Source organism: Mustelus asterias, chromosome 2, assembly GCF_964213995.1.
Source record: "Mustelus asterias chromosome 2, sMusAst1.hap1.1, whole genome shotgun sequence".
NCBI lineage: Eukaryota > Metazoa > Chordata > Chondrichthyes > Carcharhiniformes > Triakidae > Mustelus > Mustelus asterias.
In genome coordinates, this window is record NC_135802.1 from 122,788,366 (window position 1) to 122,805,731 (window position 17,366).

At 45.6% G+C, this 17,366-nt stretch overlaps 1 protein-coding gene and 1 pseudogene across 1 annotated transcript in view; both read left to right on the forward strand.

Annotated features, from left to right (window-relative positions):
- Positions 1–17,366, forward strand: part of LOC144510995 (tRNA selenocysteine 1-associated protein 1-like) — a 93,546-nt gene that overhangs the window by 16,588 nt on the left and 59,592 nt on the right. Inside the window, exons 5-6 of the mRNA XM_078240991.1 lie at positions 14,520–14,651; positions 15,082–15,201. Coding sequence (XP_078097117.1) covers positions 14,520–14,651; positions 15,082–15,201 — 252 coding nt within the window. The remainder of the gene's footprint in view (positions 1–14,519; positions 14,652–15,081; positions 15,202–17,366) is intronic.
- Positions 9–8,411, forward strand: LOC144504308 (large ribosomal subunit protein eL42-like; annotated as a pseudogene).

Genomic DNA, 17,366 nt, shown 5'->3' on the forward strand with positions numbered 1-17,366 from the left:
GGAAGCGAATGTTGAAAGTGGTGAATGGTGAGCCATCAATCGGGCTGCTTTGTCCTTGGTGGTGTTTAGCTTCTTGAGAGTTGTTGCATCAGCACTCATCTAGGTAAGTGGAAGTATTCCATCACACTTTTGACTTGGATTTGTAGTGGAAGGCTCTGGGGAGTCATGAGGTGAGTCATGTGTGGCAGATTCCACAGTCTCTGACCTACTCTTGTACCTACAGCATTTAGATGAAGGCTCTGCAATCTCATCCCTTGCCTCCCAAAGAATCCTAGGATACATTTCATCAGGCCCAGGGGACTTATCGACCTTCAGTTTATTCAAAACTGCCAGGACATCCTCCCTCCGAACATCTATTTCCTCCAGCCTATTAGCCTGTAACACCTTCTCTTCCTCAAAAACATGGCCCCTCTCCTTGGTGAACACTGAAGAAAAGTATTCATTCATCACCTCGCCTATCTCTACTGACTCCATACACAAGTTCCCACTACTGTCCTTGACCGGCCCTAACCTCACCCTGGTCATTCTTTTATTCCTCACATAAGAGTAAAAAGCCTTGGGGTTTTCCTTGATCCGACCCGCCAAGGACTTCTCGTGTCCCCTCCTAGCTCTCCTAAGCCCCTTTTTCAGCTCATTCCTTGCTAACTTGTAACCCTCAATCGAGCCATCTGAACCTTGTTTCCTCATCCCGACATAAGCTTCCCTCTTCCTTTTCACAAGACATTCCACCTCTTTCGTGAACCATGGTTCCCTCACTCGGCCATTTCCTCCCTGCCTGACAGGGACATACCTATCAAGGACACCCAGTATTTGTTCCTTGAAAAAGTTCCACTTTTCATCAGTTCCTTTCTCTGACAGTTTCTGTTCCCAACTTATGCCCCCTAATTCTTGCCTAATCGCATCATAATTACCTCTCCCCCAATTGTAAACCTTGCCCTGCTGTACGGCCCTATCCCTCTCCATTGCAATAACAAAAGACACCGAATTGTGGTCACTATCTCCAAAGTGCTCTCCCACAACCAAATCCAACACTTGGCCCGGTTCATTTCCCAGTACCAAATCCAATGTGGCCTCACCTCTTGTCGGCCTATCCACATATTGTGTCAGGAAACCCTCCTGCACACACTGCACAAAAACTGCCCCATCCGAACTATTTGACCTACAAAGGTTCCAATCAATATTTGGAAAGTTAAAGTCCCCCATGACAACTACCCTGTGACCCCCACACATATCCATAATCTGCTCAGCAATTTCTTTCTCCACATCTCTATTACTATTTGGGGGCCTATAAGAACATAAGAAATAGGAGCAGGAGTAGGCCATCTAGCCCCTCGAGCCTGCCCCGCCATTCAATAAGATCATGGCTGATCTGACGTGGATCAGTACCACTTACCCGCCTGATCCCCATAACCCTTAATTCCCTTACCGATCAGGAATCCATCCATCCGCGCTTTAAACATATTCAGCGAGGTAGCCTCCACCACCTCAGTGGGCAGAGAATTCCAGAGATTCACCACCCTCTCGGAGAAGAAGTTCCTCCTCAACTCTGTCTTAAACCGACCCCCCTTTATCTTGAGGCTGTGTCCTCTAGTTTTAACTTCCTTACTAAGTGGAAAGAATCTCTCCGCCTCCACCCTATCCAGCCCCCGCATTATCTTATAAGTCTCCATAAGATCCCCCCTCATCCTTCTAAACTCCAACGAGTACAAACCCAATCTCCTCAGCCTCTCCTCATAATCCAAACCCCTCATCTCCGGTATCAACCTGGTGAACCTTCTCTGCACTCCCTCCAATGCCAATATATCCTTCCTCATATAAGGGGACCAATACTGCACACAGTATTCCAGCTGCGGCCTCACCAATGCCCTGTACAGGTGCATCAAGACATCCCTGCTTTTATATTCTATCCCCCTCGCGATATAGGCCAACATCCCATTTGCCTTCTTGATCACCTGTTGTACCTGCAGACTGGGCTTTTGCGTCTCATGCACAAGGACCCCCAGGTCCCTTTGCACGGTAGCATGTTTTAGTTTGTTTCCATTGAGATAGTAATCCCATTTGTTATTATTTCCTCCAAAGTGTATAACCTCGCATTTATCAACGTTATACTCCATTTGCCATATCCTCGCCCACTCACTCAGCCTGTCCAAATCTCTCTGCAGATCTTCTCCGTCCTCCACACGATTCACTTTTCCACTTATCTTTGTGTCGTCTGCAAACTTTGTTACCCTACACTCCGTCCCCTCCTCCAGATCATCTATATAAATGGTAAATAGTTGCGGCCCGAGTACCGATCCCTGCGGCACGCCACTAGTTACCTTCCTCCAACCGGAAAAACACCCATTTATTCCGACTCTTTGCTTCCTGTCGGATAGCCAGTCCCCAATCCACTTTAACACACTACCCCCAACTCCGTGTGCCCGAATCTTCTTCAGCAGCCTTTTATGGGGCACCTTATCAAACGCCTTTTGGAAATCCAAAAACACCGCATCCACCGGTTCTCCTCCATCAACCGCCCTAGTCACATCTTCATAAAAATCCAACATGTTCGTCAAGCACGACTTTCCCCTCATGAATCCATGCTATAGTAAACTCCTGATGTGGAGATGCCGGCGTTGGACTGGGGTAAACACAGTAAGAAGTTTAACAACACCAGGTTAAAGTCCAACAGGTTTATTTGGTAGCAAAAGCCACACAAGCTTTCGAGGCTCTGAGCCCCTTCTTCAGGTGAGTGGGAATTCTGTTCACAAACAGAACTTATAAAGACACAGACTCAATTTACATGAATAATGGTTGGAATGCGAATACTTACAACTAATCCAGTCTTTAAGAAACAAAACAATGGGAGTGGAGAGAGCATCAAGACAGGCTAAAAAGATGTGTATTGTCTCCAGACAAGACAGCCAGTGAAACTCTGCAGGTCCACGCAACTGTGGGAGTTACAAATAGTGTGACATAAACCCAATATCCCGGTTGAGGCCGTCCTTGTGTGTGCGGAAATTGGCTATCAGTTTCTGCTCAGCGACTCTCAAGGCGGCCTTCGCGACACACGACAGCGCAGAGTCGCTGAGCAGAAACTGATAGCCAAGTTCCGCACACACAAGGACGGCCTCAACCGGGATATTGGGTTTATGTCACACTATTTGTAACTCCCACAGTTGCGTGGACCTGCAGAGTTTCACTGGCTGTCTTGTCTGGAGACAATACACATCTTTTTAGCCTGTCTTGATGCTCTCTCCACTCCCATTGTTTTGTTTCTTAAAGACTGGATTAGTTGTAAGTATTCGCATTCCAACCATTATTCATGTAAATTGAGTCTGTGTCTTTATAAGTTCTGTTTGTGAACAGAATTCCCACTCACCTGAAGAAGGGGCTCAGAGCCTCGAAAGCTTGTGTGGCTTTTGCTACCAAATAAACCTGTTGGACTTTAACCTGGTGTTGTTAAACTTCTTACATAGTAAACTCCTAACAGCGTGACCGCTCCTTTCCTATTTCTAACCTCAGCCCATATTACCTCAGTGTGCAGATCCCCCTCGAAGTGCCTTTCCGCAGCCGTTAAACTATCCTTGATTAACAATGCCACTCCTCCAGCTCTTTTACCAGCTTCCCTACACTTACTGAAACATCTATACCCCGGAACGTCCAACAACCATTCCTGTCCTTGTTCTACCCACGTCTCCGTAATGGCCACAACATCGTAGTCCCAAGTACCAATCCATGCCCCAAGTTCATCTACCTTGTTCCGGATGCTCCTTGCATTGAAGTAGACACACTTCAACCCACCTTCCTGTCTACCGGTACCCACCCTTGACCCTGATACCTTCCCCAATACCTCACCACCCTCACTGACTTCTGGACTACAACTCCTTTTCCCACTCCCCTGACAAATTAGTTTAAACCTCCCTGAAGAGCCGTAACAAATTTCCCTCCCAGGATATTGGTGCCCCTCTGGTTCAGGTGCACCCCGTCCTGTTTGTACAGGTCCCACCTTCCCCAGAATGTGTTCCAATTATCCACGTATCTGAAACCCTCCCTCCTACACCATCCCTGCAACCAAATGTTTAACTGCACTCTCTCCCTGTTCCTCAACTCGCTATCACGTGGCACCGGCAACGTACCAGATATGACCACATGTTTTGTCTTGGCTCTCAGCTTCCAGCCCAGCTCCAGAAATTCCTGCTTTAAATCCCCGTCCCTTCTCTTACCTATGTCATTGATACCAATGTGTACCACGACTTGTGACTGTTTCCCCTCCCCCTTCAGAATCCGGAAAACACGGTCTGAGACGTCACGGACCTTGGCATCCGGTAGGCAACATACCATCCGTGAGTCTCTTTTGCTGCCACAGAACCTCCTATCTATCCCTCTAACTAACGAGTCCCCAATAACTATTGCCCTCCCGCTCTGCCCCTTACCCTCCCGAGCCACAGAGACGGACACAGTGCTGGAGATCCTCTCACTGCGGCTCACCATTGGTATGTCATCCCCCTCAACCGTATCCAAAGCGGAATACTTGTTCCTAAGGGGAACGACCACCGGGGATCCCTGCACGGACTGCTTCCTCCCAGCCCCTCTCACCATCACCCATCTGTTTTCATTCCTCGGAGTAACTGTATTCCTAAAGCTTCTATCTATGGCCACCTCTGCGTCCCTAATGATCCTAAGTTCATCCAACTCCAGCTCCAGTTCCCTAACACGGTTTTGGAGGAGCTGCAGATGGGTGCACTTCCCACAGGTGTAATCAGCAGGGACATTGTCGTCATCCCTCACCTCAAACATAGTGCAAGAGGAACATAGCACTGCCTGCACACCCATCCCCTCTAGATACCTTGCCGGTACCAGGTAGAAACAGCAAAAATGAATTAAACTCACCCCTGCTCGCCCTTTCTGCCTAAGCCCTGTGAGCCAAAGCCTTATAGCTCACACTCTGCTTCACACGCACTACACTGCCCGCTCCCGACGCTGCCCGCTGTATACTGCAGCCCACCTTTTATACTTCACGCGCTTAAAAAACCCTTCCCAGACTCCTTAGCAGCCCACTTCCAGTTTTCACTTTAAACTTAAAATACTACTGCAAAAGTAAAGGCCAAAAAAAAAACACACACACTAGCTGACTAATTAAATAAATAAACAATTCAATTAATCTCTCACCAGCACTGCTGCCTCCAATCACTCCAATGATGGTGGGGGATTCAGCGAAGGTAATGTCATTGAATGTCATGGGGAGAGGATTGGATTCGCTCTTGTTGGAGATAGTCATTGTCTGGCAGTTGTGTGGCATGAATGTTACTTGCCTTTATTAGTCCAAGTCTGACTGTTGTGATATTATGATGTGAAGATGCCGGCGTTGGACTGGGGTAAACACAGTAAGAAGTTTAACAACACCAGGTTAAAGTCCAACAGGTTTATTTGGTAGCAAAAGCCACACAAGCTTTCGGCGCCTTAAGCTCCTTCTTCAGGTGAATGGGAATTCTGTTCACAAACAGGGCGTATAAAGACACAAACTCAATTTACAGAATAATGGTTGGAATGCGAATACTTACAGCTAATCAAGTCTTAAAGGTACAAACAATGTGAGTGGAGAGAGCATTAAGACAGGTTAAAGAGATGTGTATTGTCTCCAGACAGGACAGCCAGTGAGATTCTGCAAGTCCAGGCAAGCTGTGGGGGTTACAGATAGTGTGACATGAACCCAATATCCCGGTTAAGGCCGTCCTCGTGTGCGGAACTTGGCTAACAGCTTCTGCTCAGCGACTGTGCGCTGTCGTGTGTCGCGAAGGCCGCCTTGGAGAATGCTTACCCGAATATCAGAGGCCGAATGCCCGTGACCGCTGAAGTGCTCCCCAACAGGAAGAGAACAGTCTTGCCTGGTGTTTGTCGAACGGTGTTCATTCATCCGTTGTTGCAGCGTCTGCATAGTTTCCCCAATGTACCATGCCTCGGGACATCCTTTCTTGCAGCGTATCAGGTAGACAACGTTGGCCGAGTTGCAAGAGTACGGACAAGCCCTCCGTATACACAGGATCTGCTCGGATGAGGAGGATCGCAACAGACACTTCCAGACGCTGAAAGATGCCCTCATAAGAACAGGATATGGCGCTCGACTCATCGATCGACAATTCTGACGCGCCACAGCGAAAAACCGCACCGACTTCCTCAGAAGACAAACACGGGACACGGTGAACAGAGTACCCTTCGTCGTCCAGTACTTCCCCGGAGCGGAGAAGCTACGGCATCTCCTCCGGAGCCTTCAACATGTCATTGATGAAGACGAACATCTCGCCAAGGCCATCCCCACACCCCCACTTCTTGCCTTCAAACAACCGCACAACCTCAAACAGACCATTGTCCGCAGCAAACTACCCAGCCTTCAGGAGAACAGTGACCACGACACCACACAACCCTGTCACAGCAATCTCTGCAAGATGTGCCGGATCATTGACACAGATGCCATCATCTCGCGTGAGAACACCATCCACCAGGTACACGGTACATACTCTTGCAACTCGGCCAACGTTGTCTACCTGATACGCTGCAGGAAAGGATGTCCCGAGGCATGGTACATTGGGGAAACCATGCAGACGCTGCAACAACGGATGAATGAACACCGCTCGACAATCACCAGGCAAGACTGTTCTCTTCCTGTTGGGGAGCACTTCAGCGGTCACGGGCATTCGGCCTCTGATATTCGGGTAAGCGTTCTCCAAGGCGGCCTTCACGACACACAACGGCGCAGAGTGGCTGAGCTGAAACTGATAGCCAGGTTCCGCACACACGAGGACGGCCTCGACTGGGATATTGGGTTCATGTCACACTATCTGTAATCCCCGCAGCTTGCCTGGACTTGCAGAGTCTCACTGGCTGCCCTGCCTGGAGACAATACACATCTCTTTAACCTGTCTTAATGCTCTCTCCACTCACATTGTTTGTACCTTTAAGACTTGATTAGCTGTAAGTATTCGCATTCCAACCATTATTCTGTAAATTAAGTTTGTGTCTTTATATGCCCTGTTTGTGAACAGAATTCCCACTCACCTGAAGATGGAGCTTACGGCTCCGAAAGCTTGTGGCTTTTGCTACCAAATAAACCTGTTGGACTTTAACCTGGTGTTGTTAAACTTCTTACTGTGTTATGATATTGTCCATTCAATAAAACATACTATCAAATATACTAACAAGCATGACACTCCCTCAACCAGTCCCTCACATTTTATAATTTGTAGACTTGCACTGTGTACTTTATAGTTCAATTTTATTAAATGTATTTAATTTGTAAAGTGGGGCAGCACAGTGGTTAGCACTGCTGCCTCACAGTGCCAGGAACCCGGGTTCAATTCCGGCCTCGAGTGACTGTTTGTGTGGAGTCTGCATGTTCTCCCCGTGCCTGCGTGGGTTTCCTCCAGGTGCTCCAGTTTCCTCCCACAGTCCAAAAAATGTGCGGGTTAGGTGGATTGGCCATCCTAAATTGCCCCTTAGTGTCTGGGGATTAGAAGGGTAAATATGTGGAGCTGTGGGGATAGGGTCTGGGTGGATTTGTGGTCGGTGCAGACTCGATGGGCCGAATGCCCTCCTTCTGCATTGTCGGGATTCTATGAATTATATAGAACTATGTAAACTAGCATTACACAATATACAAACTGTAAAGTAACACTATACAGGATACAAGCTATAGTCTAACATTTCATATTTTTTTGGAGGGGCTAGAAGAACATGTTAGTCGTGCTGTGCTGGCTGTCAGTGATATTAAGCTGTTACGTCCTCTAAGCATTGTAGTTCTGCAGGAACAGAATGGAAACTACAGCTGCCTTGTATTAATTATATTAATTAAAATTAAGGGTCTACATGTGAGGGGCACTCATTGGATGGTTAGTTGTACACCTAAAGAGACATATTAGTCTGAAAATGCTTGATCGTGTCTGATCTCGGAAGCTAAGAAGACCCGGACGTGGGATGGGAGACCGTCTAGGAATACTAGGTGTATTAGCCTTTCCCTCTCTACTCGCTGCGGGTTGGTCAAGATGGTCAACATACCATACCAATAACCTGGAGGATGTACAGCAAGAAATGCCATAAGCATCAGCACCACACAGTTACCCAGCACAAAAAAGGAAAGGATTTCTTATACACACATAATAAGGGACGATATGACAGAAAGCAGAATGGTTAAAGTGCCAGACAAAGCCTATATTTCAGAAAAAGGCTAAGACCAAAAGAAGATTATGCTGAGACTGGAATGTGTGGAATGCAACTGTCAATCAAAGACGATGCTGGCCATCAAGAGGGACAAGCACTTTCAATTGGGAGGAGATAAGAGGAAGGGCCAAGTTGTCCAGTTCCAAGTTGCATTCTTTATGGGTTTTTTTGGAAAACCGATTCACAGTAAAATTAATCAAACGTTTAAAAAAAAATAAAGAGAGACATGGGTCATTCGACCTGATTGCCTGCCTCTCTTCTATGCTTCGGTGTTCCCGGAGAGGGAGAGCATTCACTGATAGGCTTGAAACCTTCCACGACCAGTAGGCCCTGGGTGACAGAAACTGGGGTGCATCATCATGAAAATTTCAACGTTTCTTTTCAAGTTTTTGTTTTTGTTATACTCGTGCCCTTTTCACATGGGGGAATTTAATTGGTGTGTGGGTGCCAAAAATGGGTATGAAGAGGCACTATTGACACAGGGTTGTAGAGTTTGGAGGTGTACGTGAATAAATCTAAAATTTCTTGCAGGCCTAGCACAAAAACGAAATTTTTGCATTATAAAATGCTCTGTATCCATGATGCACCTGTCTCTTTTATTCCAAGAGCTCTAACTTTGCTTACAACTCTGCACTTTATCAAATTCCTTTTGGAAATCCATGTACACTTCATCCCTTACCCTTATCAACCCTCTCTGCTACCTCATTAGAAAACTCCAGCAAGCTACTTAACACGATTTGCCCTAACAAATCACTGCTGGCTTCCCTTAATTAAGCTGCATTTAATTACTGAGGTTAAACTAACCGACCTTAAGTTGCTGAGCTTATCTTTACACTCCTTGAAAAAGTTGTAACATTTACAATTCTTCAGTCCTCTGGCACCACCAGAGATGAAGGAAGACTGAAAATGGTCAGGTACTCTATAATTTACACTCTCACTTCCTTCATTATGCTTTTACTTATCTGGCCCAGGTGCCTCTTCAACCTTGAGTACAGAGAGCCTATCTAATACATCCTCCTTCTCAAGTTAAATCCTTTAAGTAACAAAACTACCTCCTCTTTGACCGTGACCTGTGCTGCATCATCTTCTTGGTAAAGACAGATGCAAAGTATTAATTTAATATGTCAGCCGTTCCCCTTGCCTCCATATGTAAATCTCCTTTAAGTTCCCTAACTGGTCCTCTTCCAGTTATTACCTTTTTATTGTTTATGTGCCTGCAGAAGACTTTTGTATTCTCTTTTATGTTAGCAGCCAGTGTCTTCCTGTACTCTCTTTGCTTCTGTTATATCCTTTTCAATTCCATTCTGAACCTTCTATATTCAAACTGGTCCCAATTGTATGGTCTGCTTGACATCCGTATAAGCATACTGTTCTACTTCATCTTAATCTCTGTGTGCGATTTTATGGCCTTCCTTGTCCCGAAAGCATAAAATCTCACCCAAGGTCAACGGACCTTCCCAATGTACGCCCCTCACCTGCTCCAGTGGCGAGTGGGGTGGTAAAATTCTGGCCTCTATCTCTTTTTCTTCCTGAATGTTGTTTGTCCACCATTTCCCTTTTATGGGAATACACCTTGACTCTCCTTGAACTATCTCATTTTTAGCTGCAGTTTTGCCAGTTAACCTTTGATTCCAATTTATCTGGACCAGATTGATTCCTACCCAATTGAAGATGGCATTCCATAGATCCATAGAAAAGTTGCAGCACAGAAGGAGGCCATTCAGCCCTTCTTGACCATGCCAACCTGAGGACATCCAGGTGCCCTTTCTATTCCCACCTTCCTGCGTCTGGCCCATTGCCCTGTAGCTTACAGCACTTAAGGTGCAGATCGAGGTACTTTTTAAAAGCCAGAAAATGCTGGAAAATTTCAGCAGGTCTGACAGCATCTGCAGAGAAAGAATAGAGCCAACGTTTCGAGTCAGGGTCATCTTGACTTGAAACGTTGGCTCTATTCTCTCTCCAAAGATGCTGTCAGACCTACTGAGATTTTCCAGCATTTTCTGTTTTTCAGATTCCAGCAGCCGCAGTATTTTGCTTTTTAAGAGTATAGGGTCTCTACCTCCACCACCAACTTAAGCAGCGAATTCCAGACACCCACCACCCTTGCATAAAAATGTTCTTCCTCATGTCCCTTCTACAGATTCTGCCACTTATCTTGAATCTATGTCCCCTAGTTCTAAAATTCTCTACCAAGGGAAACAATTTTATCCGGTCCACTTTATCTCTTCCCCTCATAATTTTGTACACCTCTATCAAGTCACCCCTCAGACTTCTTTGTTCCAAGCAAAATAATCCCAACCTGCTCATCAGTTAAATATTCTTACTGTGGTTTGCTTCTTGTCCTTTTCCATTACCTTATGATACAATGATCGCCAACCCCTAAATGTTGCCCTGCTGACTTGCAATCCACTTGGCCCAATTCATTCCCAAGAAGCAAATCTAGAAATGCTTCCTTCCTCATTAGACTGGAAACATGCAACTGTGGAAGATTTTCCTGAATGAAGTCTCGGAGCCCGAGAAAGTGGTTGAGGCAGGTATAATAGCAACGTATAAAAAGCACTTGGGTAATTACATGGATGGGAAGGATTAGAGGCATATGGGTCAAATGTGGGCAATTAGGATTAGCTGGGAGGGCACCATGGTCTGCATGGACTGATTGGGCCAAAGGACCTGTATCTGTGCTGAATTGCTGTATGACTGTATGCCCCTGTAACTCTTGAACTCTAACTTCTGGATAACTGTTGTACTGACCCCCCGCCTTCACCCCAAATGGGGTTTCACCCCCGACCCTCCACAGAAACCCTTGAAAATCCCCATACCCACGTATATCCCCTGACTACCTCACTATTGGCGGCACGGTAGCACAGTGGTTAGCACTGCTGCTTCACAGCTCCAGGGTTCCAGGTTCGATTCCCGGCTCGGGTCACTGTCTGTGTGGAGTTTGCACATTCTCCTCGTGTCTGCGTGGGTTTTCTCCGGGTGCTCCGGTTTCCTCCCACAGTCCAAAGATGTGCGGGCTAGGTTGATTGGCCAGGTTAAAAATTGCCCCTTAGAGTCTTTCCAACTACATCCCCCCCAAATACCTTCCCCACAGATCTACCTTCCTAACCCCTGACTACACCCCAACTACAACTCTGCCCTCCTCAACCGCCAATTAAGATATCCCCCAATAAATATAGTTTAAATATAGCAAATCTAACCCCTCTATGGCACTACTGTCTCAGCACCAGGGAACAGGGTTCAATTCCAGCCTTGGGTGACTGTGTGTAATTTTCACGTTCTCCCCATGTCTGCGTGGGTTTCCTCTAGGTGCTCCAGTTTCCTCCCACAGTCCCAAGATGTGCAGGTTAGGTGGATTGGCTATGCTAAATTATCCCATTGTATCCCAAGTAGGTTAGATGGATTAACCATGGTATATGTGCGGGGTTACGGGGATAGGGTGGGGAGGAAGGGCTTGGTAAAGTACTCTGTCAGAGAGAGTCGGTGCAGACTTGGGTGGCACGGTAGCACAGTGGTTAGCACTGCTGCTTCACAGCTCCAGGGTCCCGGGTTCGATTCCCGGCTCGGGTCACTGTCTGTGTGGAGTTTGCGCATTCTCCTCGTGTCTGCGTGGGTTTTCTCCGGGTGCTCCGGTTTCCTCCCACAGTCCAAAGATGTGCGGGTTAGGTTGATTGGCCAGGTTAAAAAAAAAATTGCCCCTTAGAGTCCTGGGATGTGTAGGTTAGAGGGATTAGCGGGTAAAATATGTGGGGGTAGGGCCTGGGTGGGATTGTGGTTGGTGCAGACTCGATGGGCCGAATGGCCTCCTTCTGCACTGTAGGGTTTCTATGATTTCTTTCTTTCTATGAGACTCAGTGGGCCGATTGGCCTCCTCTTGCACTGGAGGAATTCTATAATTCACCCTAACTGGGGAGAAGAGTAGATCTAAGACAAGTATTTTAAACTTAAACATGTGGGCATGAAAACTGAGCTAGGTGGAGTGAACTGAGCTACTAGGTTAGATTGACAGAGAAGCAGTGGCAGACATTTAAGGAGATATTTCAGAATAGTCAGAACAAGTATATTCCTGTTTTAAAAACAAATCTAAAGGAAGGAGCTACCATCCATAGTTAACCAAATAAGTTAAGGAAGAATAAAAGAGCAGAGTATTACTTAAATGGAGAATGACTACAGAATGCTGAGGTGCATAGAGATTTTGGCATTCTCGTGCATGAGGCACAAAAAGTTAGTATGCAGGTGCACTAAAATAAAGAATTAGGGACTACTGTTTTTAAAATTAGGGGTCACCTTTATAAGATAGAGATGAGAAGAATTTTTTTTCTCTGAGGGTTGTGCAACTTAGGAACTCTGCCTCAGAAGATGGAGGAAGTGGGTTCCCTGAATGTTTTTAAGGTCACAGTTGACAGACTCTTGGTAGGCTGTCTGTGTGGAGTTTGCATGTTCTATCCTTTTCATGCATTTCCTCTGAGAGCTGCGGTTTCTCCCACACTCCAAAGATGTGCGGGTTAGGTTAATTGGCTATTCTAAATTGCCCCTTAATTACAAAGGGACTAGCAGGGTAAATGCGCGGGATTACACGATAGGGCCTGGGTGAGATTGTTGTCAGTACTGGCTTGATGGGCCAAATGGCCTCCTTCTGCAATATAGGGATTCTATGATTCTAAGGGAATCGAAGGTGATTGGGGGTAGATGGGGAATGTGGAACTCATTCCAAACCGATCAGTCATGATCTTATGGAATGATGGAGCAGGCTTGAGGAGCTGAATAGCCTACTTCTGCTCTTATTTAGTATGTTTGTATATTGCCCATCTCCTCCTCCACCATCCCCCCTCGACTAAACCCCCATCTGGCAACTGCCCTCCCCATCCACTGACTGCCCAACCAAACCCCTGTCTGCCCTTCCCACCATCCATCTGTACCCTATCCCCCATTGCCTTCCACCCATCTCCCCTATCCTCGAACCTCCCACTGACCTCCCACTGATCATCCACCTACTAACCACCCAATTCAACCCTGCAATCCTACACACTTACCCTATTCTGTAGAAGGATCATTGAGAGCCAAAATGTTAACTCTCTTTCTCTCCACAGATGTTGCCAGACCTGCTGAATTTATGGCCTGAAGTCATAGAATCATAGAATACCTACAGTGCAGAAAGAGGCTATTGTGCCCATCAAGCTTGCACTGACAACAATCCCACCCAGGCCCTATCCCCATAACCTGACATATTTACCTTGCTAATTTCCCTGACACTAAGGGACAATTTAACATTGATAAAGCTAACCTACACATCTTTGGACTGCGGGAGGAAACCTGAGCACCTTGATGAACCCCACACAGACAGGGGAAGAACGTGCAAACTCCACACAGTCACCCCAGGCCGGATTTGAATCTGGGTCCCTGGCGCTGTGATGCAGCAGTGCTAACCACTGTGCCATCGTGCTGCCCTTCGGTCTTCGGGCATGTGCGATAATGGCGCAAATTACTACTGGTCTCCATTAGCGGAGACTGAGTGCATTGGTCATGCCTGCGGCTTAGAGGCCATTGAAGCCATTGAAGGTGGTTGTGGGCATGGCAGCATGGTGCCCATCGGGCAGTGCCCATCATCATCTGGCACACTGGACACCTTGGCAGTAACCACTGGACACCCTGGCAGTGTCAGCTGGATACCACCAGTGTGTCAGGGGCAGTGCTAAGGGGCAGGGCTACGACAAGGGGACATACAAGTGGATCCATCTGAAGGGCCCCAATGCTGGCGACCCTTTTTGGGGAAGGGATAGGGGCACATGCCACCAATGGTGGGGGTGGTGGTGGGGACTCCCATTGCACTGTGAGATCAGGGTACCTGAGTGCTCTGAAGCTGGGCTCACTGGTGTGTTTAGCCTCCCCACCCTCCCTGTAAACATCCAACCCTCCAAACAAATGACTGAGTGTCGGAGGATTACAGTGCGGAGCGCGCCTGAGAGACACAGTGAAGCTACAACTGAAATGGAACAGAAGACATTCTGATGTCATTCCTGAATCACTTGTAGTTAATTTAAATGCCCCTGGCAATGAAGACTCCTGGGAAGCCACACAAGGATTTTACCTTTCCTTTGTACCCCGCTAATAGTTATACCAAAGTGAAAAACAGAAAACAAAAACCTCAAACTTTATGTACATATTGGTTTGAACCCTTGCATTTAACATTCATATATTAGTGTTTTTTTACAGGATGTTTATAGTTAAACTTTATAGAAACTTCTAAGGTCAATTGTTGGAATTTATTGCTTTTGCCACCTTTGACTAAAGTCGCATTTTCATTGTAAATATGTCTTATTCAACAGCCAAGAATATTCAATATTTGTGGGCGATCTCTCTTCTGAAGTTGATGATTTTCATCTGTATGATTACTTTGTGAAAAAATATCCATCTTGTAGAGGTGGAAAAGTGGTGACCGACACATCTGGGAACTCAAGGTATTGTAACTGCTTTGTGATATCAATGGTTAAAAGTCGAGTACACTTTTACAGAGTCCTGAGCAGGAAAGACATCTCAACAAACTGCAATTACCAATGTAATTTATATGTTTTAGCATTAACCACTGAAATTTAGTCATAACTTAATGATTATTAAATGCCCATCTTGTCATGTGCTATGAAACAGCCCTTATTTTTTATAAACCACATTGGCGAATGAAAATCATGCCATATATTGAATAAGAACATTCTTTCTGTCCCAGCTAGGATTAACAAGGACATCAAATACTTGGACTGATGATACCTCAGATGTAAAGTAATAACTCTAAATTATGTGGTTCAAACTATTTACAATCTGTTGATTCAAGCCAGTTCATTCCATGAGGTGTGCTGCAATGTAAACGGTTCTTTGGTCTTTTTCTTTTATTAGAGGTTTTGGGTTTGTCAGGTTTTCTGATGAAGTAGAACAGAAAAAAGCTTTGGAAGAATGTCAGAACAGCAAAGGATTAGGAGGAAAACCCATCCGAATAAGTATAGCTGTGCCAAAAAGGTAAGTTGTATCATCCTGGCGTGTGAACAAACCTTTTTGTAAACAGTTGAGATGAGCATTAGGGCTTCAACTATTTTCATCTTATCAATGACTTGGATGAAGGGACCAGATATATGGTTGCTGATGGAGGAAAGTTAGCTGTGAAGAGGACCTAAGGAGTCTGAAAACAAATATAGATAAGTTAAGTGAGTGGGAAAAAAATTGGCAGAAGAGTATACTCTGGGAACATGTGAACTTGTCCACTTTCGCAAAAAGAATGGAAAAGCAACACATTACTTAAATAAAGAGAGAGTGCGGAACTCTGCAGTACAGAAGGATCATAGAATCCTACAGAGCAGAAGGAGGCCATTTGGCCCTTCAAGTCTGCACAGTCCACAATCCCTCCCAGCCCCTATTCCCATAACCTCATGCATTTACGCTGCCAATCCCCCTGACACGAAGTGGCAATTTAGCATGACCAATCAACCTAACCCGCACATCTTTGGACTGTAGGAGGAAACCGGAGCACCCGGAGGATACCCGGCGCCAACATGGGGAGAACGTGCAAACTCCACACAGACAGTGACCCAAGCCGGGAATCGAACCTGGGTCCCTGGTGTGAGGCAGCAGTGCTAACCACTGTGCCACCATGCCGCCCTTTGGGTTTGGGTATCCTGGTACTGTACATGAATGACAAAGTTAGTTTCCAAGTACAGCAAATGATTAGAAAGGTAAATGCAATGTTGATGTTTATTGGAAGGGGAATGGAATATAAAAATTTGCTAAATTGTCAGGGCATTGGTGAGACCACATGCCAGAATATGGTGTATATTTTTTGCCATTGCTGCTTCACAGCGCCAGGGACCCTGGTTCGATTCCTGGCAGAGAGTGGCGGGAGTGTGGAATGAGCTGCCGGATAAAGTGGTAAATGCTTTTAACATTTAAGAAAAACTTGGACGGGTTCATGGATGAGAGGGGTGTGGAGGGATATGGTCCAAGTGCAGGTCAGTGGGACTAGGCAAAAAATGGTTCGGCACAGACAAGAAGGGCCAAAAGCCCTGTTTCTGAGCTGTAATTTTCTATGGTTCTATGGTTCTAAGAAGGAACTAACCAGATTTTGGTGAACAAATGGGATTGAGATTTTTAAAAATGCATCTGCATCACAGGTGACCAGAATAATCTTGAGCTCTAAACTTCAATTAATTCAAATGTTTATTTGGAGTGGGCTTCTTTCATAGAACATAGAACATTACAGCGCAGTACAGGCCCTTCGCCGACCAGTGAAACCAATCTAAAGCCCATCTAACCTACACTATTCCAATATCATCCATATGTTTATCCAATGACCCTTTAAATGCCCTTAATGTTGGTGAGTCCACTGCTGCTGCAGGCAGGGCATTCCACGCCCTTACTACTCTCTGAGTGAAGAACCTACCTCTGACATCTGTCAATCAGAAATCTTTTATTTTCTACCTTAAAAATGGGCAGTGGGACACAGGAGATGAAAGGAATAGATAAGTGAAAACTTTTTTTAAGAAGGAAAAAAACAGAACAAGGAACTGTTGTAGTAAAAATTTAACCAATCTCTGGTCATGAGATGTTACTACACAATTCCAGTGTTTAAGAGAACAGGTGAAACGTAATTCTGGGAAATAAAAGTTGAGAATCAAGATTATATTTTACAGATATATACTTTCAGAGGATGAAAAGTTAGGACGGCAAATGGCATGTCAGCTTTTATTGCAAGGAACTTGAATACAAGAGAAGTCTTGCTACAATCACGCGGTACTTTGGTTGTCTTATCTCAGGAAACATATACTAGCCTTGGAGATGGTGCAGCGACGGTTCATCAAATTGATTTCTGGGATGAAATCATTGTCCTAAATTATAAGGCTGAGTAGAATAGGCCTATATTAATTGGAGTTTGAAAGAATAAGTGGTGATCTCATTGAAACATATAAGATTCTAAGAGGTTGTTTCCTCTTGCTGATGAGTCCAAATATTGAGAGAAAGATAAAGGAGTAAAACTGCAGGAAAATTTCAGAGATGTGCAAAAACTAAACTGGGGGCTTTAATTACACAACTATCGATTGGGATATTATTAGTTTAAAGAGTAAGGGGGGATGGAGGAATTTTGTTAATGTGTCCAAGAAAACATCCTTGGCCAATGTGTTTTCATACCAACT